Raw genomic sequence first — 25,373 nt, forward strand, 5'->3', positions numbered from 1 at the left:
CTTTGGATTCAGTAATTACAGTGGTGACAGCTGGACTGCGGGAGGACATGACTGGAATAGGTGTGAGCTCTTGACATATGGCGCAAGCAAAGTCTTGTCTGTCAGGAAGAAATCAAGAAACTAAACTCCAGCCCCCAGCCCCAAGGCTGAAGCTTCAACAGTGTCTTATGCTGTTCTTATGCACAAAATTGGTGGGAAGCCAATGGGGTCCAGGAGATAAAATGTTGGGCCCTGTCTGCTCCATACATTTAAACCAGTATGATGTCACCCTCAATAGTCATGGCTTCCCCTAAAGAATCCCAGGTACTGTATTTTGTGAAGTGTGTTAAGAGTTGTTAGGAGACCCCCTGTTCCCCTTGTTGTTGTTTTGTTGTTTAGTCGTGACCAGAGCACACCAGGCACTCCTATCTTCCACTGCCTCCCGCAGTTTGGTCAAACTCATGTTGGTAGCTATTCCCCTTACACAGCTACAATTCCCAGAGTGGTTGAAGAAACCCAGCCAGTTGGGTGGGGTATGTACAAACAAACAAACAAACAAACAAACAAATCCCTGAGAAGAAGGATGATGGTTGGGTACTTAGACTCCCCATCTGCACTATATATTTAGAGCAGTTGCTATATGAGTCCTCCAAATTCCTGGCAAGATTTTAGAGCAGCCTTCCCTAGCCTGATGCCCTCCAGGATTTTTTTGGGACTTCAGTTCCCATAGTCCATAACATCTGGAGGGCACTGGTTTGGGAAAGAAGGCCTGTTCCTGGACTAGACAAGGGATCTCTTGTGCATCATGTTGTGAAAGAGAGACGTGGGGTGTAGTGGTTAGTATGTTGAACTGGGATCTTGGGAGAGCAGGGATCAAATCCCCACTTATCCATGAAGCTCTCAACTGGGTGACCTAGGGCCAGTCACTGCTTTTCTCAGCCTAACATACATAAATAAAGCTGAACTCCTGAAATCACAGCTTCTACCTTTGGTTATTATATGAATATACTCATGGATATGCTACGAGGACATCTCTTTAGGTCAATAAACTGAAGGCGTATGTAGCACAAGGTTGGAGTTTAATGACAGAATTCCATACTGGCAATATAGAATATATTGTTGTGGGCTAAAGAGTTGCATATGTAGAGAGGCTGCAGAAAAGAAATGGTTGGAGTCATACTAGATTGCCTTCTTGAGCATAAATATCAGCATTAAATAACTTTGGGTGCCTTGTTTCCTAAAAAGATTAGTAGCTCCTCTCCACGTGATAAATTGCATGAGAGTTATGGTCCACACCAGTCTTCATACTGCATTATTCTGGTGGGTTCTAAATAACCATATCCAAATTATGCTCAGCAAGCTGGTGGCAAAGCTTGCAGAATCCAGAAAGCTGAAGGGCTGTTTCTGCGCCCTGAATTACACCCTCTGTAAACAGATTAATCTCTTCTCTGTTTATGTTGGGCAGAAATTATTCTGTAATATTTCTTTTTGTTTGTTTTTAATCCTTTTATTATATCTAGAGAGGGGTGGGTGGGATTGGATTCAGTTTGTATTTAAAGGCAAATCAACCCAATTCACACTTCCTGAAACGATGCCCAATGAATATTCACACATCCCCAAATATTGGAATTCACACGTCCCTGAATATTGCAATGCAATTCTTTGTCCAAGTAAAGTGTATAAGTAATGCAGGTTCTAGACGAAGTGTGCACCTAGATGAATATATTAGTGAAAATAAGGTCCAGAGATGCATGGCATAAGGGGAAATTTCTTGCCAAAATGTGTACACTAGGCAAAATTGATTTTAAAAGTATATATTAGGAGAAATTCAGCCTGAAATGCTGATGCGTTTTCATGAAGACTTTAAAAAAATCCCCATGGAATTTGTGGAGTGATATGGAAATGTGGGAAACTGAACCTAAAATTGGAAAAAGGAGAAACCGAGAGAAAGTGAAGTTGACAGATTTATCCATCCCTCGTGAAATACCCAGCAAATTTAACATGTGGTTGAAATCTGTGCGACAAGGTGAGCTCCCATTGCTGTGTCCCAGCTCCTTCCAACCTAACAGTTCGAAAGCACACCAGTGCAAGTAGACAAATAGGTATTGCTGTGGCGGGAAGGTAAATGGCGTTTTCGTGCGCTCTGGCTTCCGTCACAGTGTTCTGTTGTGCCAGAAGCGGTTATGCTGGCCACATGACCCAGAAAGTTATCTGTGGACAAATGCTGGCTCCCTTGGCCTGAAAGCAAGATGAGCACTGCAACCCCATAGTCACCTTTGACTGGACTTAATTGACCAGGGGTCCTTTACCTTTTACCCAGCAAATTTAACCTGTGTTTTGTGGGAGAGTGGTGCTGTCACAGTAGAGCAGTGTTTCCCAACCTTTGGTCTCTAGCTGTTTTCGGACTACATTTCCCACCATCCCTGACCACTGGTACTGCTAGCTAGGGATGATGGGAGTTGTAGTCCAAAAGCAGCTGGAGACACAAGGTTGGGAAACACTGCACTAGAGCATGAGGTAGAATTGAACACACTTGCTCATTGGAATGGCCAGTCTAACTGTCCAACATTCTCCTAACCAGGAATCATTAAGAAAACCCTCCTCCTGTCGCTCATCAGCGACTGGCAGAAAATGATTTTTGAGAAGCGGCCAAGTCAAGCTGTGGAAATCATTTTGCCCACTGGGGGAGAGGTGCATCCTGTACCTTCCCACTCGTTTTCTGGGATAGGGTGAAAAGTAAATCCAACTTCTCCCCCCCCCCTCAACTGACTTTTTGTAAAGTTTATTTGGTGAAACCGCCCAGGATGTTGTTGTGAGGGTTTGGTCCCACCACCATTTTAGCTAGCTAGATTCCACTGGCTCTTCCCCCTCTTCTTTGCTAGGGTTTGTGTGTTTGTAGAGGGCTAGACCATACAATGGTTTTAATTAGGGAAGACTGGATAAGGAACAAAATTCCATGCTGATTCTCACATCACCGACACTAAGTCTTTTCCGTCCCATTTCAATTTTTTTAAGAGGAAGAAAATACAAGGTGCCTACTAGCCCATGTCAAATTCTATCTTTTAACGGCCCCCTCCCCTCCAAAAAGTGCAATATCATTTGCAGTGGTTAAAATGGGGTGAGTATTTTTTATTTATTTATTTCGCCTTTATATATATCGCCTTTATCTTCCAAGGAGCTTGAGGTAGCGTACGTGGGTCTCCTCCTCCCCATTTCATCTCCACAACAACCCTCTGAGGTGGGTTGAGCTTTTAGGTGGTGACTGGCCCAAGGTTGCTCAGTGAGCTTCGTGGAGGAGTGAGGATTGGAACCCTGGTCTCCCAGGTTCTAGTCCAGCACTCTAACCATTACGCCATACAAGAACTAGGTATACAAGAGAGAGAACAGGCATGTGCAGTCATCACCGGAGATCACCCTGCCTTCCTGTCCATCAGATGACATCACAAGTGATGTCAGCAGGTGGGCGTGATTTGGGGGAAGTGGGCTAACTTGGACCTCCCTAGTGAGCTAGGACTGACTCACAGGCTGGAGGTCCACCAAACCTGTCCTGGACCATATATAAAATACAGATTTACATGGAGGTCTATAGGACACATAAGTAAGTCAAACAGACTCCAAATGCAATAAAAATCATATTGAAGAGTTGAAGAAATAAAAAAACAGTGTCTTAGATGCATCTCAGTGGGGGTGCCATGAGCTCTGGGACCGTCCCTGAATGTCTGAAGATGAACTGCACTGGAATGTGCCGTCCCTGTGTGCAATTTTTTTGCACACCACATAAGTTTGTATCAATTTTCTTTCAGACTACATGGTTTTATGTCCAGGTTTAAAAACAAGTGAGTGAATTTTTATGGCTCGCTTATAATGGAAATGTTGACCTTAATTATTGTAACGTGAATGGCTTGCCAAAAAATATATGGAATGTGGAGTAAATAATGGAACCATATAATTATATTTTGTACCATTATGGCGCATACAAACAGCGAGCTAATATTATGACTTTTAAATATGGAACATATGGAATATGGTGGGAGTCTTTACTACTTCTCTCTTTTTCCTTTAGTTTTTTTTTTGTGGGGAGGGAAAAGATAGCTCTTTTGAATCCTATTATTTCTAAAGAACACCCTCTCCCTCCAAGTGGCTGGACTTTTACACAGGCGCTTTTATCCCTGAAAATTAAAATATTTTCATGTAATCAGTAAATTCTGTTAAGGAACTTTACCATGGCTATATTAAATGATAAGAATAACTGCTATTTTGAAATTCTGAACATCTTATAATTAGACCCGTAGTTAAGAAATGTTCAGAGTTAAGGCACATTAGAATGTATTCCGCAACATTGAGACAGCCCTGACAAAGAAACATTATTCTTAGATTTACAATTAATTACCCTTATGTCTATACCTTGCATTCAATTTGCATATCTTAAAAGTGCCGTAAATTTCATCGCACTCCCTTGTTATTTAAGATCATTCGCCTTGCTTAAAAGTTTTCTGCAGTGATAACTTTTGCTTGATTATGTAGTTGTGAGGTCAATAAATCTGGCTTTACTTTGCTCTGCAATGTTATAATTTTTCTTTGTGTGTGTGTATTTTCATTATTCTGCTCCTTGTTCCTTCTGCCCTCTCATTTATAATCCCCTGAAGAACCAGTAGATAGAGAAGTCTGGCTACAAGACAAAGTGAGTGGCCAGATTTTCCTGATGTTATCTTTTTCCCAGAACGCCTTGGAACTGGGTATCTGACATGTTCTATACATCTTTCCGGTGTCATTCTCATTAAACAAATATAACTTAATGCATAGCTCTCAAGGAAAGAAATTTCGGGCAATGAATATGGACTCTGCCATCACACCCTCAAAATCTCTCCTCTTCCTTTTATCCCCATCCTTCTCAGATGTTATTCATTTGGATTTGGGGTTTCGGATTTGGGTTTATAATTTGACATGTTTCATGGCTAGAGATGCATTCATTTTGGTTCTCTGAGTTTCTTATATTTCCAACCCTAAATTTAGTTCTACACATCGCTCCAGCAATTTGATAAAAAAAAGGAGAAAGAAATCCCCAAGATAATTTCTCAGCATTTTAAAATGAATTTATCCTAATAAACACATTTTATATGTAATTTTAACTTACTATTATAATTTTCCATACAATACAATTTTTTATGCTATTTTCACTAATACAGGTATTTTAAAGGACAAGCACAGTATATGTATTTTGTATTTTGTACCTGTTACATGTCTGCACAAGTGCATTGCAAAATTCAGAGAAGTGCAAAATGTTTCAGTTTGGATATTGTTTCAGAAAGTGTGGATATGGCAAATTCTTCTTTAAATGCTAACCTCAGTGAATTTCTACCCTATTCCTATCCATGGATAAAATTGGCATTGCCATCAATTAAAATGAAAGTGGGTGGGTTTTTTTGGTTTTTTTGGAGGAGGGACAGTCTTAGTTGGAACTTTAAAAAACATTATCTGATCTAATATGCTTATTGCATCTATATCCATATTACACTTTCATTAAATAGTTCTCCTGGCCATGTAAGGTTCCTGTTGGTTGAGACCAAGGACCTGTTTAGTTTAGCATCCTATTACCCACAGTAGGGAACCAGATAGATGTCTCCAGTAAGACCACAAGCAGGACCTAAACATCCTAGCAGTCTCCTGGGATTCAGACATACCATTCAGCATAAAGCAAATAGTATTCAGTCTAGTATCCGCTAATGGCCTTATCTTTCATGAGTTTATCTAATTCCCTTTTAAAGCCATCCATGTTGGTGGTCATCACTACATCTGATAGCAGGAAATCCCATGAGTTAAGACGGTGGACTGTATGAATTCTTCCAGGAATGGTCCCCTATCCCAGTGGTCTCCCATCTAGGTTAACTCCAGACCTGCTTAGCTGCAGAAAGTTTACTGCATCATTTGCTTCTGCACGAGGGCTGGCCTTTCAGATGTTGTTGGACTGCAGTTCCCACCATCCTCTGAGATTTGCCGTGCAGGCTTGGGGCTGATGGGAATTGGGAATTGAAGTCCAACAGCATCAATAGGACCACAGGTTGTCCATCCCTGCTTTCCCCAATAGCCCTGGTCCCATTAGTTAATCACCAACAATAGGTAGGGTGCAGGATATAATACATATTCTTTAAACTCACACTAAACTCTAGATCAGGAAGTGCATCGAATCCTCTTCCAAACATGCAATCAATCATGTTGAGAACACCCTGATTTTTTTTTTTTTTTTAGAGGGGGGAGGAAAAATACATAAATGTGCTGTGACTGTAGTTTATGGTCTAATTCAAGGTTAACACAATATCCTGGAAGCTAAGAGGACACTGAGCACTTTGCTGGAATAGTAAATATGGCTCCCTCTGTCTCTCCCCCCCTCTCTTTTAGGCTTCCTAGAAAAAGGGTTTTATATAACAAATACATTTATAAACTGAAACAAATCCTGTGTTTAATGAGACTATACATTACTTACTGAGAGAGAGAGAGGGGGGGGAGGGAGGGAGGGAGCTGATTTCAATTAGCACCATAGGAGAAATTTGGAATTGCTGACCCCCCCCCCCTCACCACTGCAGTCATTTGTTGAATCTACAGCAGTAGATGCACTTAGAGGAATTAATTTCAAGAAGTGTATACAAGGGAATTGCAACTTATGTTCTATGGGGTCTTTGTTCTACAATCATATCCACATATGTGGGAATAAAGATTGTCCAGCCTGCTTCTTGTACAAAAGTGAATCCCCTTTCATTTTGTGTGTGCATGTCTGTGTTCAGTGAAAAAATAGAGAAGGTAGTCTGGATTCCATTTCCCTGTGTCATTAATTAGTAATCTGAATTTATTACCATTGTCATTTCCTTCTAATACCTTTTTAAATACCTGCCTGCCAATCAGATTACCTTCATACCTAGAAACAGAAGAATCCTCAGAAAGGTAAGAAGCATCGCTATCAACATTTGCAGCAATTATTGACTGTTTCTTGTTACTAAAGAAAGAAAAGAAACAACCCCAAAGATTTCTAAGTTCCAGTTTGAAACCCTACAATTGGGGGACACCCATATATATATATATATATATATATATATATATATATATATATATATATATATATATATATATGCTTTCGTAGATTTTCACGGGTACAGGAATGCAGGTTTTGGTGTCCTCGGGTGTCTTCCCATGTAAAAGTTGGGGTGTCCAGGCGACGTTTCGACGAGGTCTCACTCGTCATCTTCAGGCTGGTGCTTTCGGCTTCTTGTTACTGGAACAGAGCAGGATCTCAGTGTTTGAGTTCCTATAAATACTGTTGAGGGGGTGTGGTGTATAGCCTCCAATGTTCTGGGCAGAGAGGAAGTTCCCAGGCTAGTGTGCCTTTTCTTCTTTTGTTCCTTAATTACTTGAGGGATATCTTGAGTGATTTCTTGAGTGATATCCTGAGTACCACTTAGGTGGGTCATTAGGTGTGGATTAGTTGCTAAAGTCTTTGTGTCTTGACCTCTTGAACTTTGTGAAGAGTTTTTCTGAGAAGATGGCTGTACTGCACTTAGTTGTGCTCTGGCTTGGCTTCGTGTATAGGGGCAAGCTGTGGTTTTGTGGCCTGTGTCAGCCAGATCTGTGTAGGGATTGCAGGGGGGTGCAGCATCCGGAGGTGCCACCATGGTTTGGCTACTGGATGGTGTCTGTAATTTATCTGTGGCGAGGGTCTGGGTTTGGGTCTGGTGTGGTTGGTTGGTGATGGCGTTCTGTGTGCCTCTGGATCTGGTGTCAGTTTTTGTGGGGAGGGCTAATTTCCAGATGTCTGGCAAGCGGGATGTGTCGTCACGCTTGTTCATGTTGTGAGGGTGTTTCTCTATCTCGATGGCTTCCATGATTATTCTCTTGTGGTGATGTTCCATGTTAAAGAGCAATTTGGAATCTGCAAAATTAATTTCGTGTCCTGTTTCTTTCATGTGTTGGAAAAGAGAGGAAGTTTTTTCTTCTTTTTTGACGGCATTCTTGTGTTCTGCGATACGTGCATTTATTCGTCTGTTTGTTTGTCCAATGTACGTGGCTGGGCAGACTTTGCAGGGTATTTCATAGACCCCTTGGTTTTCCAACTGGATTTTATCCTTGGGGTTTCTGAGGATATTGGCTATTTTTTGGTTGGTGCAAAAGGCTGTTTTGATATTGTGTTTATGGAGGATTTTGCTAATTTTATCTGTAGTGCCCTTGATATAAGGAAGGAGGGCCATGCCATTGTTTTCTTCTGTGTCTTGGTTTTTGGGGGGTGTTTCTTTTTGGATTAGCTTCGTAACCCTGTTTTGCTGGTATCCATTGGCAATTAACACATTTGAGAGATTCTGTAACTCAGTTGTCAAGTGGTCTTTGTCAGCCAGGCGTTTGGTTCTGGAGATGAGAGTCTTGGCTACGGAGTTTATTTGTGCAGGGTGGTGGTGTGATTGTGCATGTAAGTAGCGGTTGGTGTGTGTTTTTTTCCGGTAGATAGTGTGTCCTAGGGAGCCATCAGGTTTTTTGTAGATTAGGACGTCAAGGAAGGGAAGTTGGTTGTTGGCTTCTATTTCCATAGTGAATTGTATTTTGGGGTGTAGGCTGTTGAGATGTGTGAGGAAGCTATCCAGTTTTTCCTTCCCGTGTGGCCAAATTACAAAGGTGTCGTCAACATATCTGAGCCAAAGTTTGGGTTTGTGTTCTGACTTGTCTAAGGCATTGGTTTCAAAGTGTTCCATGTACAGGTTTGCGATGACCGGTGAGAGGGGTGATCCCATAGGTGCTCCTTCTATCTGTTTGTATCTTTGTCCATTGTGGATGAAGTACGTGTTGGTTAGGCAGTGGTTGGTCAGGTCCAAGATGTATTCGGGGGGATTGTATTTGTTTTGAATGGCTGTCAAGGCTTCATTAATGGGCACTTGTGTGAAGAGAGATACAACATCGAAGCTCACAAGTAGGTCATTAGGATGTAGGTTTTGCTTCTTTATTGTTTCTATGAACTGGAAGGAGTTTGGAACGTGTGAAGAGATGGATTCTGCATAGGGCTGAAGTTGCTTGGCGAGAAATTTAGCGAGATTTTGTAGAGGTGAGCCTATGGAGCTGACTATTGGTCTGAGTGGTGTTCCTTCTTTATGTATCTTGGGGAGGCCGTAGAGTTTGGGGCATCTGGATGATTTTTCTCTGGGGATGATTCTTAGCTGGATTTCTTCACTGATAGGAGAGGCTTTTATTTTGGATTTGGTGGTTTTTTCCAGATAGGTGGTGGGATCTGTTTTTATAGGTTGGTAGGTAGGATCTTGGAGTAGATTTGATAGTTTTGCTTGGTAGTCCGATGTGTTCATCACAACAGTGGCATTACCTTTGTCTGCTGGGAGAATGATTATGTTGTTGTCTTTCCTCAGGTTGGTGAGTGCTTTCTGTTCTTCTTTGTGTAAATTGCTTCTGGGTGGTTTGCTGGAGCAGAGGATGTTGGTGACTTCAAGTCTGATTTTATTGGCTTCATCTGGGTTGATTTTGGTTAGGCTAGCTTCGACTCCGCATATGATGTTTTCCGTGGGGATGCGTCTCGGGGCGACTGCAAAGTTGAAACCTTTGGAGAGTACTTTGGTTTCAGTTGTGGTGAGGATCCTGTCTGATATGTTATGTACTGTTTGTTTCATGGGTTGTTGTGGAGGGTGGCTGGGCTTCTGGCGTTTCTCTAGTTTGTGGAGTTTGTTGGTGTGTGTGTCTGTCTTATGTGAGGTCTCCGTTTCAGCTCTCCAGACGGCTAGTTGTTTGCATTTGTCCCAGAGTGCAGGGTGGATTTTGTTACAGAGTTTGAGGTGAAGAGTGAGCAGATCTTTGTTGGTTTGGTTTAGTAGGTATCTTTTCTTGTGTAGTTCGTTTCTGATTAGGGATAGTTCAGTTCGTTTCAGGATCCTTTCGGTAGCTGGGGTTTTAGAATGGAATTTAAGTTGGAAGCATGTGGGAATTAAGTTGTTGTCTCGGCAGTTGCGTAGGAACAAGAGATCACATAAGATGGTGGCTCTTCGGACTTCGAGTTTCTCGTAAGTTCTTGTCAGCTGGAAGGTTTCCTCCCCGTAGAGGTGAGATATTTGCTTTCGTAGATTTTCACGGGTACAGGAATGCAGGTTTTGGTGTCCTCGGGTGTCTTCCCGTGTAAAAGTTGGGGTGTCCAGGCGACGTTTCGACGAGGTCTCACTCGTCATCTTCAGGCTGGTGCTTTCGGCTTCTTGTTACTGGAACAGAGCAGGATCTCAGTGTTTGAGTTCCTATAAATACTGTTGAGGGGGTGTGGTGTATAGCCTCCAATGTTCTGGGCAGAGAGGAAGTTCCCAGGCTAGTGTGCCTTTTCTTCTTTTGTTCCTTAATTACTTGAGGGATATCTTGAGTGATTTCTTGAGTGATATCCTGAGTACCACTTAGGTGGGTCATTAGGTGTGGATTAGTTGCTAAAGTCTTTGTGTCTTGACCTCTTGAACTTTGTGAAGAGTTTTTCTGAGAAGATGGCTGTACTGCACTTAGTTGTGCTCTGGCTTGGCTTCGTGTATAGGGGCGAGCTGTGGTTTTGTGGCCTGTGTCAGCCAGATCTGTGTAGGGATTGCAGCTGACAAGAACTTACGAGAAACTAGAAGTCCGAAGAGCCACCATCTTATGTGATCTCTTGTTCCTACGCAACTGCCGAGACAACAACTTAATTCCCACATGCTTCCAACTTAAATTCCATTCTAAAACCCCAGCTACCGAAAGGATCCTGAAACGAACTGAACTATCCCTAATCAGAAACGAACTACACAAGAAAAGATACCTACTAAACCAAACCAACAAAGATCTGCTCACTCTTCACCTCAAACTCTGTAACAAAATCCACCCTGCACTCTGGGACAAATGCAAACAACTAGCCGTCTGGAGAGCTGAAACGGAGACCTCACATAAGACAGACACACACACCAACAAACTCCACAAACTAGAGAAACGCCAGAAGCCCAGCCACCCTCCACAACAACCCATGAAACAAACAGTACATAACATATCAGACAGGATCCTCACCACAACTGAAACCAAAGTACTCTCCAAAGGTTTCAACTTTGCAGTCGCCCCGAGACGCATCCCCACGGAAAACATCATATGCGGAGTCGAAGCTAGCCTAACCAAAATCAACCCAGATGAAGCCAATAAAATCAGACTTGAAGTCACCAACATCCTCTGCTCCAGCAAACCACCCAGAAGCAATTTACACAAAGAAGAACAGAAAGCACTCACCAACCTGAGGAAAGACAACAACATAATCATTCTCCCAGCAGACAAAGGTAATGCCACTGTTGTGATGAACACATCGGACTACCAAGCAAAACTATCAAATCTACTCCAAGATCCTACCTACCAACCTATAAAAACAGATCCCACCACCTATCTGGAAAAAACCACCAAATCCAAAATAAAAGCCTCTCCTATCAGTGAAGAAATCCAGCTAAGAATCATCCCCAGAGAAAAATCATCCAGATGCCCCAAACTCTACGGCCTCCCCAAGATACATAAAGAAGGAACACCACTCAGACCAATAGTCAGCTCCATAGGCTCACCTCTACAAAATCTCGCTAAATTTCTCGCCAAGCAACTTCAGCCCTATGCAGAATCCATCTCTTCACACGTTCCAAACTCCTTCCAGTTCATAGAAACAATAAAGAAGCAAAACCTACATCCTAATGACCTACTTGTGAGCTTCGATGTTGTATCTCTCTTCACACAAGTGCCCATTAATGAAGCCTTGACAGCCATTCAAAACAAATACAATCCCCCCGAATACATCTTGGACCTGACCAACCACTGCCTAACCAACACGTACTTCATCCACAATGGACAAAGATACAAACAGATAGAAGGAGCACCTATGGGATCACCCCTCTCACCGGTCATCGCAAACCTGTACATGGAACACTTTGAAACCAATGCCTTAGACAAGTCAGAACACAAACCCAAACTTTGGCTCAGATATGTTGACGACACCTTTGTAATTTGGCCACACGGGAAGGAAAAACTGGATAGCTTCCTCACACATCTCAACAGCCTACACCCCAAAATACAATTCACTATGGAAATAGAAGCCAACAACCAACTTCCCTTCCTTGACGTCCTAATCTACAAAAAACCTGATGGCTCCCTAGGACACACTATCTACCGGAAAAAAACACACACCAACCGCTACTTACATGCACAATCACACCACCACCCTGCACAAATAAACTCCGTAGCCAAGACTCTCATCTCCAGAACCAAACGCCTGGCTGACAAAGACCACTTGACAACTGAGTTACAGAATCTCTCAAATGTGTTAATTGCCAATGGATACCAGCAAAACAGGGTTACGAAGCTAATCCAAAAAGAAACACCCCCCAAAAACCAAGACACAGAAGAAAACAATGGCATGGCCCTCCTTCCTTATATCAAGGGCACTACAGATAAAATTAGCAAAATCCTCCATAAACACAATATCAAAACAGCCTTTTGCACCAACCAAAAAATAGCCAATATCCTCAGAAACCCCAAGGATAAAATCCAGTTGGAAAACCAAGGGGTCTATGAAATACCCTGCAAAGTCTGCCCAGCCACGTACATTGGACAAACAAACAGACGAATAAATGCACGTATCGCAGAACACAAGAATGCCGTCAAAAAAGAAGAAAAAACTTCCTCTCTTTTCCAACACATGAAAGAAACAGGACACGAAATTAATTTTGCAGATTCCAAATTGCTCTTTAACATGGAACATCACCACAAGAGAATAATCATGGAAGCCATCGAGATAGAGAAACACCCTCACAACATGAACAAGCGTGACGACACATCCCGCTTGCCAGACATCTGGAAATTAGCCCTCCCCACAAAAACTGACACCAGATCCAGAGGCACACAGAACGCCATCACCAACCAACCACACCAGACCCAAACCCAGACCCTCGCCACAGATAAATTACAGACACCATCCAGTAGCCAAACCATGGTGGCACCTCCGGATGCTGCACCCCCCTGCAATCCCTACACAGATCTGGCTGACACAGGCCACAAAACCACAGCTTGCCCCTATACACGAAGCCAAGCCAGAGCACAACTAAGTGCAGTACAGCCATCTTCTCAGAAAAACTCTTCACAAAGTTCAAGAGGTCAAGACACAAAGACTTTAGCAACTAATCCACACCTAATGACCCACCTAAGTGGTACTCAGGATATCACTCAAGAAATCACTCAAGATATCCCTCAAGTAATTAAGGAACAAAAGAAGAAAAGGCACACTAGCCTGGGAACTTCCTCTCTGCCCAGAACATTGGAGGCTATACACCACACCCCCTCAACAGTATTTATAGGAACTCAAACACTGAGATCCTGCTCTGTTCCAGTAACAAGAAGCCGAAAGCACCAGCCTGAAGATGACGAGTGAGACCTCGTCGAAACGTCGCCTAGACACCCCAACTTTTACACGGGAAGACACCCGAGGACACCTAAACCTGCATATATATATATATATATATATGATTCTTGCCAGTCTATTGGCTTTATTGTTTTTTATTTATTCATTTCCGATCACCAGACAAGCGAGGTATAAATTCTTAAAATGAAAATGGTTGACATAAAGGTGAAGAGGAAATACAGTCTTCCTCCTGGAATCTCTCTCTCTATATATAACATAACCCACTCCACTCCTTGCGTTTATCCTATTTAAGGGAGGAGATGAATCAGTCCAGTATAGTAACAAGTAACTGTGGGCATACGAGTGTTGTTGCCAATTATAGATATGATCCATCCATTTAAAGCCTCATTTTTTTATTTTTTATTTTAAAAAACCTCCCCCCAAATCCCAATAACATTATACCGAGGCGTCGTGACGCAGATGAGCTGCTTTGGCAAAAGTCTTCGAGTAGCAAGAGTTTTCCTAGTCTTATGTCCTATATACATCTGTTAAATTACTCAGAGATCTCATTAAATAAAGCTAATGTACTTGTAAAACAGTAGGGAGAGACAGTATATCATTGTAACTGTTCGAAAGAGCCATTCCAGCAAGGAGGCAAGCCAAGGAGGCTAAGGTATATGCTGGTCAGTGTAGATGTTTCTGGGCTATAAATCTTAAACCTTTCCTGCCTAGTTATTGTGTATTTCTTTAGGTGAGAGATTGATTGTAGCAGTGGAAGATGAATTTGCCCATAGACCCTTTTCTTCTTCTTCTTCCTTCCTCTCTCTCTCTCTCTTTTAATACTCCTGATGTTCCGCCAAGGTGATAATGCTTTTCTCTCCCTCCCCACCCCCACTTTCAATGCACCCCACTCCCCATTTGCAATCATTTGTTTCAGATTAAAAGCACGAAACAGCAGGAAAAAAATCACAGGGAAGGCTTGTTTCTGCGTTTGAGCGGAGAAGAGGGCATGAAGATGTATAACTGTCCCAGGTGTGAGAGAACCACATGGTTTTCTCCACATAGGAGTTGTCATTTTTCTTTCCTCTTCCTTGCCATCCCCCCCACCTCCCCGCTAAGCTGAAAGTGTACATTAGAGGAAACACTGCAGGATGAATCCATGCAGCCTTGTCTAGAGTTGGGATTGGAGGCATATTTTAGATTGATACAACATTAGCCCAATGCTTGCCCTTGTGAGGGGTGGGGCAGGTAGGAGAAAAATCCATTCAGTTCGCATTTTAATGCATTTATTGCATTCTTCATTTTATTTCGTTGCATTGTGTTTGTATCAAGCATTTGTATCCCACCTTTTCACTCAAGCTGGCATACTTCGTTCTCCCCTCCTTATTTAATTTGTTCTCACCTACAACAATGACCCAAGGTTACACAACAAGTTTCATGGTCAATTGGGGATTTGAACCCTGATCTCTCAGATCTATGGGGATGCAGGTGGCTCTGTAGTCTAAACCACTGAGCCTTGGGCTTGCTGATCAGAAGGTCAGCGGTTTGAATCCCCATGATGGGGTGAGCTCTCGTTGCTCGGTCCCTGCTCCTGCCAACCTAGCAGTTTGAAAGCACGTCAAATAGCAAGTAGATAAATAGGTACCGCTCTGGTGGGAAGGTAAACAGCGTTTCGGTGTGTTGCTCTGGTTTCGCCAGAAGTGGCTTAGTCATGCTGGCCACATGACCTGGAAGCTGTCTGCAGACAAACGCCGGCTCCCTCGGCCAGTAAAGCGAGATGAGCGCCGCAACCCCAGAGTCGTCCACGACTGGACTTAACGGTCAGGGGTCCCTTTACCTTTACCTCTCAGATCTTAGTTTGACACTCTACCAGAATCTACCAGATGCATACTTGCCATTACAATATGTGAACTGAAATACAGCTATCCTATCAAATTTGTATATATACATATATTCTGGGAAATTGAGCATAAGAATGTGTATAGATAGATAGATATAGATAGATATAGATATAGATATAGATATAGATATAGATATAGATATAGATATAGATATAGATATAGATATAGATATAGATAGATATAGATATAGATAGATATATTTGCAATATATATATTTGCAAAAGTAGCATAAAAATGTATTATATTACAGTTTTGCTGGGTGTCCCAAATTCTAGTACTGTATGTAGGGATTGGATAGAAATTCAGTTCAATTCACATTTAAAGCCGATTCTAACAATCGACACTTACCAAAACTAAAACAGAGCTATTCACTTACCTGTGAATTTTGCAGTTCCCCAACCAATTTTACAAATGTGCTTATATTAGGGGAAAGGGTGCATAAAAATAAATAAATCTGCAGATATGACATACAAAAATGCATTATATCAGAGCAAAATGCTTGCAAAAAAAAAGTATATTAGTCAAAACTAATAAGTTTATCAGGAGAAATCCAATTTAAACTGCAGGTGAATTTTCAGAGGATTTTTTAAAAAAATCACGCATGATGCAGAAATGTAGAGAACTGAACATAAGAATGGATAATGAGAAGTTGAGAGAACTGAAATAGACAGATCCTTCCATCCCTAGTTGGAAAGCATTAAAACATGAGAACCTGCTGGTTCAGGCCAAGGGCCCATCATGTCCATCATCCTCTTCTCACGGTGGCTAAACAGCTGCTGTAGGTAACACACAAGAGGGACCCAACCACAAGAGCCTTCTCTTAGACAAATTCATTGAGGAGAAGGTTATTGGTGGCTACTAGCCATGGAGGCTATGCTCTGCCCCCAGTGCCAAAGGCATTAATGCTTCTAAATATTAGTTTCTGGAAACCACAAGAGCCTTCTATACAGGGGCAGAGCATAGCCTCCATGGCTAGTAGCCACCAGTACCCTTCTCCTCAATGAATTTGTCTAATCCTCTTTTAAAGTCATCTAGATTGGTGGTCACCATTGCCTCCTGTGGGAGTGAGTTCCATAGTTTAACTGTGCGTTACATGGAGAACTACTTTCTTTCACCTACCCCAAATCAGTTTCATTGGATGCCCACAATTTCCAGTGTTAGGAGAGAAGAAGGAAAACTTTATTCTTTTCACTTTTTCTATGCCATGCACAATTTTATGAACTTCTATCTTACTCACCTTTTCTCTGAACTTAAAAAGTAAAAAGAAGCACAGGGAGGCTACACGTGAGCTGAATGAGGATTTGATTTCCTCACTTTGATTCTGTGATTAGGGAGGATGGAGGGGAAAGACTTTGTAGGGCTTCCACACAGCACTGTCTTTGCAGCCTTCTAGCTGAGTTTCTGGTTCTGGAAGGGAATGTAGCTGGCAGGTTATAGAGCAGGTGTGGGGAAACTTGGGCCTTTGCTATGTTGCTGGACTACATCTCCCATTATCCCTGGCCATTGGGCACACTTGCTGGGGATGATGGGAGTGGTAGTTCAGCAACATCTGGAGGGCCAAAGGTTCCTCATATCAACCATAGAGAGGCTTGCAAGGTGACTGCTAGAGAAACCTGGCAACTGTGCAAGATTATTATTATTTTTTAATGAGAGAAACAGCACCTTTGGTCACCCCAAAACTTGTCATCATATTGCTGACAATGTACTGGGAAGCCCTCAAGCAAGATCAGAGCTCTGCTGGATCAGGCTAATGGCCCGTCTAGTCCAGCATCCTGTTCTCCTAGTGGCAAGTCAAATGCCACAATGGGAAGCCTTGGAAGCAGAACCTGCAATTTCTCTACTTGTGATTTCAGGCAACCAGCATTCAGAGCCGTAGTGCCTCTGCCAGTGGAGGCAGAACATAGCCATAAGTTGCCTACCAATGTGCAAACATTACAGTTCCACCTGTTTATTGACATGCGATAGAGGAAGAAGCGAGGGAGATATATGACCCTTCTCCTGGTTATAATGCCATGTGCTTAATGCAGAGGATGGGGGTTGGAATAGAAGGAGGCATTTGTCATGAATATATATATATATATATATATATATATATATATATATATATATATGGAGAGGGGGATGCTGAATTTATAAGGATCGATGTAGTCACAAATGTTGTACAACATGTCAAGATATCATAAAAAGCAGGCAGATCTACATAAAATACCAGCTTAATCTCGGAGATTTTAAAGCCTCATTAAAATGTGGATAAAGTCCATATATGGAATGGCAGCACTCAAAAGGTTGAAGTTGTATATCTGAGGTGGAGGGATTTTAACAATTACGTTTGAATGTCAGTCGACTCATTTTGGTCACAGTTGATATTAAGATGAAAAAGGTTTCCGAGATGAGATCCGACCTGATGTTGCTCCATCTTCTTCTTCTTCTTGAGTCATTGTCGTCATGTGCTGCTGCTGCTACCATGAGAGGGCTTTCAGGGTGGGACTGATATATAAATGGATCACCTTTGGCTTAATGATGAGTGACTAAAAAGGACTGGGTTGCTGTTGGAGGCCACATTTGTTTCCCTCCTTGGAAGAACTCAGCTGGGAAGAAGGGAGGTTTTTATAATGCCCTGTTTAGAATGACAGAATCGTAGAATGGTAGGGTTGGAAAGGATGCAAGGATCATCTAGCCCAAACCAAAGCGATGCAGGAATTGCAGTTAAAGAATCCCTGAGAGATGGCCACCAAACCTCTGTTGAAAAACCTCCCTCCACTGCCTCTGAGAGAGTCCCTTCCACTAGAACTGACATAATGACAGTCATGATGAACCTGAGGCCTGCCAGCTGTTGCTGTCCTCTCCCTCCTGTGGTTTCCAACAACTGATATTCAGTAGCATTGTTGCCTCACCATCATGACTAGTAGCCCTCTTCTCCACAGCTTTTTCTAATCCTCTTTTGAAGCCGTCCAGGTTGATGTGCCGTGAGAATGCTTGCTGTATAAACACACTTGTGTTGATTCCTCCCTCTTTTGACACGGACAGGCAATGCTTTAAACACCTTGGGCTCTCCTGAGGAGTCGAAGAAAACAAAACCCTACCATCAAACGAAGGAAGGAGGGGGCAACGACACCCACCAAGACCTACTAAAGCTCCTGAATCGTTGTTTTTCATAGGGAGGAGGGGGAGGACTTTGAAAGTCAAGCAAGTACTTTTGATCATGACCTTTCTGCAAGGCTGCCCCATATTCACTACTTGTCAGCACATGTTTGTCTGGAGTCATCTGTCAATGCCATCCGTCACTCCTCTGCCGTTCCCATCAGTCCCATTATCGGGGATCAGGAGAGAGCAGAGGATGTAGCCTGAAGGATCATTAAACCTCAGCTTCCAGGTACTGCAGGTAGACCAGGTGGCCTGTTGTTATTTATAATAAAGAAACAACACAGCAGAACTGCCTTGACAGTGGCCCAGGAGGCCCACTGAAAGGACGGGCTGAGGGATGTCACTGATGAAGGACAGCTAAAAAGTGGACTTCCTGCTCCCCCTCGCCCACCGTGAGCAGGAGGATTTATTGAACATCTGTTCAGTGCATGGCTGGGAAGATTGATTAATTTAATCGCTCACACTTTGCTTAAGTAACAGTTGAATACTTAACGTCAGCTTCGAAGGATATTACAACGGGTTATCCTTGCACACCTTTTCCTTTTAAAAAGGGGTAGAGTTAAGGCTGGTCTCGACAATTAGCAGAATCCAAGTGGTCAAGGCTTTCCTGATGGGGATCACTGTGGGCTGCAGGTACATAGGAAAATACAGAGCTGTCTTATACTGAATTGAACCATGGGCCCACCTACACTGACTGGCAGCAGCTTCCCAGCATTTCAGACAGGGATCTCTCCCAGCTCTTTCTATTGATGCTGAGGATTGAAATTGGGGCCTTCTATATGCAAGGCAGATGCTCTGCCCTCAAGTCACATCCCTTTCCAAATTTCTGCCTGTGTATGAGAAGATTGCACAACTAAATGCTCCCGCAGTATGAAAACTCTCAGTGTGTAGAAACTTATAGAACAAGGAGATGACTAGGCTAGATTTGTATGTGAGGGAGTTTTGCAAGTGGGGCAGCATCTATGTAGAGCCTAATTTGGCATATCTCAGAGTGATCTGTAGGGTGATCAGCAAGGATTTTTGATTTCCAACAAGTAAATATTGCCAGCAACAGAATGACAGTCACCCTAAATTATATTGCTATAGGGAAGAAAGGTTGAGGGTAGCCAGTGGTAAGACTGTGAGCTCCTCTCAATTCTGATAACCAAAACAATTCTGATAGCCAAAACTTAGAATTCTTAAATTCTAAGTATACAACTTGCAAACAAAGGTCCAGTTGGTGGATCCCCAGTTTCTAGTAAAAACAAACAAACACAAAGTAGACTCTGAAAATCTTAGTACCCACCATATTTAATATACAATCTCCTCCAACAGCCTCAAGTGGTTCACTCTACAGAAAAGCTTTACCACTTCATCCTGCTTATTGTCTAATCTGGCTCTTCATGATAACTCTGGGAAGTGGAGAAATATTGCTACAATCAACTCCTCGATGGGAGTCTGTACAAAGGAAGATGAGGGAAGATGTCTCTGTCCATAAAAAGCAACCGTAACTGCTCAGATTTTGCTCATTGCGCCTGTGATAAATCATTAATCTGATGAAGTTAGATCTTCCCTTGACTCAAGTGGTGGTAATTTTCTCTCTGGTATACACTAGGAAGAGAGTTTGGCCTTCTGTACCCTTTAACGTAATTCCATGATCATACTGAAGCTGGGGATGAGATAAAGCTGCAGAGATTTATTGCATATTCAAGCCGTGTGTCTGAGAAAGGTGTTCTTGAAGTCCTTGCAGAAAGAGAGCGGGGAGGGGAGAGAGAAAGAGAGAGAGAGAGAGAGAGAGAGAGAGAGAGAGAGAGAGAGAGACATTAATATCAAGTAACATCACCTATTAATATGTTTCCTGTCCATTCTATTGTTATTGCTATCCAAACTACATGAAATATGTAAGTTAATCATGACATTCGAGGTGACAAGGCAGCTCAGTGATGCTTTTTAATTCTTCAGTGGCAATAATGGTGTCTTCAGTGACAAGCACCTCTGAATTAGACCAAAGGCCCACCTAGCCAGAAGGGCTACCACGCAGAAGATGTAGCAAGTTTGTTTTCTGCTTCTTCAGAGGGAAGGACCCAAACCAGTGGATTCAAATGATAAGAAAGGAGATTCCAAATAAACATTTGGAAGAACTTTCTGATGCTAAGACAGTGGAATGGACTCCATTAGAAGGTGGTGGACTCCCCATTGGAGGTTTTTAGTCTGTCAGGATTTTTCATGGCGCTTCCTGCATTGCAGGGGTTGGACTAGATGACCTTTGGAGTTCCTTCCAACTCTATTATTATATTTCTATAGTCCAGATTCCCCCCCCCCCCGTAATGGCTTACCACATGTCTCTAGGAAGTCAACAAGCCAGGCACAAACTGCTGTGACTGGTACTCAGAGGCCAATATTTGGGAAGAGAATATGCAACCATCTTGACAAGAAGCCACATATAACCTTATATTCCACATGAGATGGCAGAGTCCTCTTAGTCACAACTAAATTGTTATCTGGAAGCTAACACTGAACTAGAGTTGTCCCAGTTTCATCCATGAGTGAAATTTGCATTTTGATGCATGCCAGTTGATTCAACAGCAATAGGCTTGCCACACGTCAGGAAAATTCCTGACATGCCCTTGTTTCAGGTGAAAAAATGGCTTCAGGGGGGGATTATGCCGAATTGGCAAATGTCAGGGAAAACCTGGATGTATGGCAACTTGATGGGAAAAGCAGCAGAAAACAACTCAAAAAGCTTAACTAGTTTCCTGAAAAAAGTTCAACAACTTTGCAGTTGAAATGTGAAATATGGCAACCCTAAACAGCAGCTGATGAAGGGATCTGGAGACCCCAACACACAAAACATGGCACCCCACAGGGACTAGTAGTTTTCTCCAAACCATGGGGCTGCCTGATTTGTCCCTTTTCTAGACTGCTTACTGGGACCTGGCATCATTTGCATGTTGTACTGGGTGCTCCTACTCCTTTTTAGGGTTCAATTAAAAAATCTGCCCTGGATCTTAAATGCCTCTCATGGCCTATCTCCATCTCTGCCTGTCTGTACTGTGAGATTCTCATCAGCCATACTTCTATTTGATTCCCCTGCTGCCTTAACTGTGAGGGGTGCCTACAGCGGAGAGGACCTTTTTGATGCTGGCACCCTGGCTTTGAAACTTTATTCCCCAAGAGCCTTAAGTGGTGCTCCCTCTGTTGTTCTTCCAGCACCAGATGCATACTTTTCAATTGTCCCAGGTTTTTAAGCTCTTTAACTTCATTTATTTCGAATTTGCTTTCATTGAGTTGCTATTTTTAGCTAAACACCTTCATTATACTTTAAAATATTTTATGGTAAGCTGCCCTGATAATGCATTTGAAGGGGAGGTCATCATCACACTGATGTCATGTCATCCTATTGTGGTCCTTTCTGGTGCCCCTTTCTGAGATGCTTTTGCAGACCTGCTGCTTTCTTCCTAGCTATTTGGAATGTATAGATTCAAAACTCCTTTCCCTCTTGAGTCCAGTTCACATCAGTTTAATTCATAGAATTGAAGAATTGTAGAACTGGAAGGTTTCCCCAAGGTTCACCTAGTCCAATCTCCTGCAATACAGGAATCACAGGTAAAGCATCCATGACAGATCACCATCCAACATCTGCTTAAAATCCTCCAAGGAAGGTGAGTCCTAATGAAGTAGGTGACCATTCGATGGCCAAAGGGGGGCAGTTTCCATAAATGGGGCACCGCCATGAAGAAAGTCTTCTTCTTGGTCACCACCAATCTTACCTCTGAAGAGGCAAAAGCCACCATTGATGGTTAATGGTTTGTCTGGAAGTTTGTAATCTTTATCAGGGGCTCAGAGAAGTATGACCAGTGGTGCTCACTTTCTAGCTTCAAGTTATTTTTCTTAACTTTGAGATTCATTGAAATTCATGAACTTGACTAAGTTATGATTATTAATTTCAATAGGTACACTCTGTGTAAAACTTAGTTGAATACCCTCCCACACACTGAAATGAACAGATATGACTAACTTGGGTCCATCAATTTCAATGGGTCTACTGTGATTGGAACATAGTTGGTGACAGCCCTTTGTGTCAAAAGTTTGAGAAACTGAGTTCTACACTATTCCAGATCTCACCCCCCAGTCTAGAAGAAAGAAATTGGTGGTGACAATAATTTAATAGTGCTAGGGATGCTTCCAACTCATCAATTAAAGCTCAGTGTTCTACATGAGGTAGCTGATGTGGTGCCTTCCAACCAGCAGTTGGACTACAACTCCCATCATCCCTGACCACTGGCCATGATGCCTGAGGCTGATGGGAGTCGGAGTCCAGAAACATCTGTAAAGCACCACATTGGCAACCCCTGTTCTATATGATTGCATGATCAGAGCTTAATGCTTTTTAAAAAAAGAAAAACAAAATGTCACACTTCCTACAGCAAGGAGGCTTGGGTTCTTCATTTATTTATATATTTACCCTAAAATTGCAGGCCTCAATTTCCCGGCAAATATGTTCTTTCATCTTTCCTTACAGCAGATCATCTTAAACCTGATATACAGCCAGGCTTTCCCGTTTAGATAGGGGATCTTTAAATATTTGTCTTACTTTTTAAAAAGTAATTTGCTTTGGCGCTGTTAAGGGCTGTAAATAGTAAATGATACAGATGTACATAGTCATGTATTTTTTTTTTTATTGTCGGAGATACTGTATATAATGCTCTTCCAACAATGCTTAAATCAGGGAGGGTAGGGATTTGAGCTCGCCTATGTTACTAATTTACAACCCCTCCAACGTAAAAATGCAAAGCCTAGGAATGCAAAGCCATTGCATGAGGGCTGTAGGAAAAACACAGAGGAGAGCGTCATGGCCTATCACTTCATAATGATGCTGGTGTTTTGTTACTGTTGCAACTAGTAAAATGGGCTCTCTGTGTGTGTGTTGGAGAGGGATGGATCTATTTTTTTAAAAAATGGATAATCTTTAGTCAAACCTGACTGAAGCCCAAAGAAATGTTGGCTGATCCCCCTGAAAGATGCCTGTCTGTCCACAAACGTGGCCGTGCAACAATACATCCTTCTGTGCGCGAGTTCAGATTGTCAAGGCCAGAACCAGGTGCCTCTGTTGCTTGTACCCTTCTACATCAGTCATACTGTAAGGAGCAGACAATTAATTCTGGAGCAAAATTGAAAGTCAGAGGCAGAGTGTGAAAGAACAGAATGACAATAATAAAGTACCCCTGCCTCGCATTAATCTCCCTCACTTCAGGGCTGTCAGAGGCAGCCCGGCGGTGACTAATGCCAAGGTTTGCATACAGTGGTCACAGACATGAGCAGCCTGTTCTCTTTACAGCAACCGCGATGCGCTTTGTTGAGTTTTTGACTCCTGCGGAATCACTGGGAAAACGTTGACGCTGGGCACGGGGAGCAGGACCAAGTCGTTTTCATTGTGGGCCCAGTGTGGCTCAACCGCCCTTCGAAGTAAGGGACAATTAGAAGGGGAGGAACCTTGTCTCCCCAAGAAGAGTTAAGTCAACTTGCCAGAGGGATGGGCTCAGCCAAGAGGGCCTAATAGGAGGAGCACAAAGAAGGAAAGATGATCAAACAGTCATAGAACTGTAGCGTTGGAAGGAATCCCCAAACTTCATCTAGTCCAGTTCCCCTGCAATGCAGGAATCACAACTAAATAATCTCTGGCAGGTGGCCATCCAACCTCTGTTGGAAAAAAATCCAGTGAATGAGAGTCCACTACCTTCAAAGGGAGTCCATTCCACAGTCAAACAGCTCTTAACTTTGGGAAGTTCTTCCTATTCCTAGTATTTAGTCAGAATCTCCTTTCTTTTCATTTGAATCTATTGGTTTGGGTCCTACACTTGGGAGCAGCAGAAAACAAGTTTGTTCCATCTTCCATTTGACATCCCTTCAGGTATTTGAAGATGGCTATCAGATTACCTCTCAGTCTTCTCTTTTCCAGACTAAACACCCCCAATTCCCTCATCCGTTAGGATGGGCTCAACTAAGAGAGGTTAATAGAAGGATCACAAAGAAGGGCAGGTGATCATTTGGTGATTTGAGACACCAAGACAAAATCAAAAAGCCCTTCCCCTGAGGTGCTACCCCGCCAATGTTGCCAAAGGCTTTGGAAATGGTGCACCATTGATTTCATTGTCATCTCTCTCTCTCCCTTTGTAAAAGAGTAAGCAGGCTAACAGGACATGGGTGGCACTGTGGGTTAAAGCACAGAGCCTAGGACTTGCCGATCAGAAGGTCGGCGGTTCAAATCCCTGCGAGCTCCCGTTGCTTGGTCCCTGCTCCTGCCAACCTAGCAGTTCGAAACCACGTCAAAGTGCAAGTAGATAAATAGGTACCGCTCTGGCGGGAAGGTAAACAGCGTTTCCGTGCACTGCTCTGGTTCGCCAGAAGCGGCTTAGTCATGCTGGCCACATGACTCGGAAGCTGTATGCCGGCTCCCTCAGCCAATAAAGCGAGATGAGCGCCACAACCCCAGAGTCGGTCAAGACTGGACCTAATGGTCAGGGGTCCCTTTACCTTTAAGCAGGCTAACATTTTCAAGTTATTGTGCAATTGCTATTTCTGAAAAAGAAGACACCAGTGTAAAGGCAGAACAGGCATGTTGACAAGAACATTGTAAGGTCTTAGGGCAACCTTTCCCAACTGGGTGCCCACCAGTATGGTATGGACTCCACCTTCCCCATCACACTGGGGCTGATGGGAGTTAGAGTCCAAAAGCATCTGGATAAGGTTGTCTCAAGAAACGTCTCTGGATGGCTGAATTGGTTGTGTTGGGCAGGAGAGAACAGAAGAACAGCGAGAAAAAATAATCCCATGGGGAAATGAAAGCATGTAAGAATGTGCAGCTACTCCTAGTGGACATCTGTTCTACAGAGAAGTCAGATCTGCTCAAGGGAGATGCCCCTCTATCACTGCTTCAAGGCTATCTCTTCATTGTTTAGATAGCAGAAATAACT

General features: G+C 42.8%; 1 protein-coding gene across 1 annotated transcript in view; it reads right to left on the reverse strand.

The window, feature by feature from the left end:
- Positions 1–25,373, reverse strand: part of LOC309375801 (uncharacterized protein) — a gene marked incomplete at its 3' end in the record, with an annotated part of 139,432 nt that overhangs the window by 49,676 nt on the left and 64,383 nt on the right. Inside the window, exon 2 of the mRNA XM_081921724.1 lies at positions 7,733–10,241. Within this exon, the coding sequence (XP_081777850.1) occupies positions 7,733–10,178 (2,446 nt within the window). The 5' untranslated portion in view covers positions 10,179–10,241. The remainder of the gene's footprint in view (positions 1–7,732; positions 10,242–25,373) is intronic.

The sequence above is a fragment of the Podarcis melisellensis genome (assembly GCF_964234715.1).
Source record: "Podarcis melisellensis genome assembly, chromosome: 8".
NCBI classification, from domain to species: Eukaryota; Metazoa; Chordata; class Lepidosauria; order Squamata; family Lacertidae; genus Podarcis; species Podarcis melisellensis.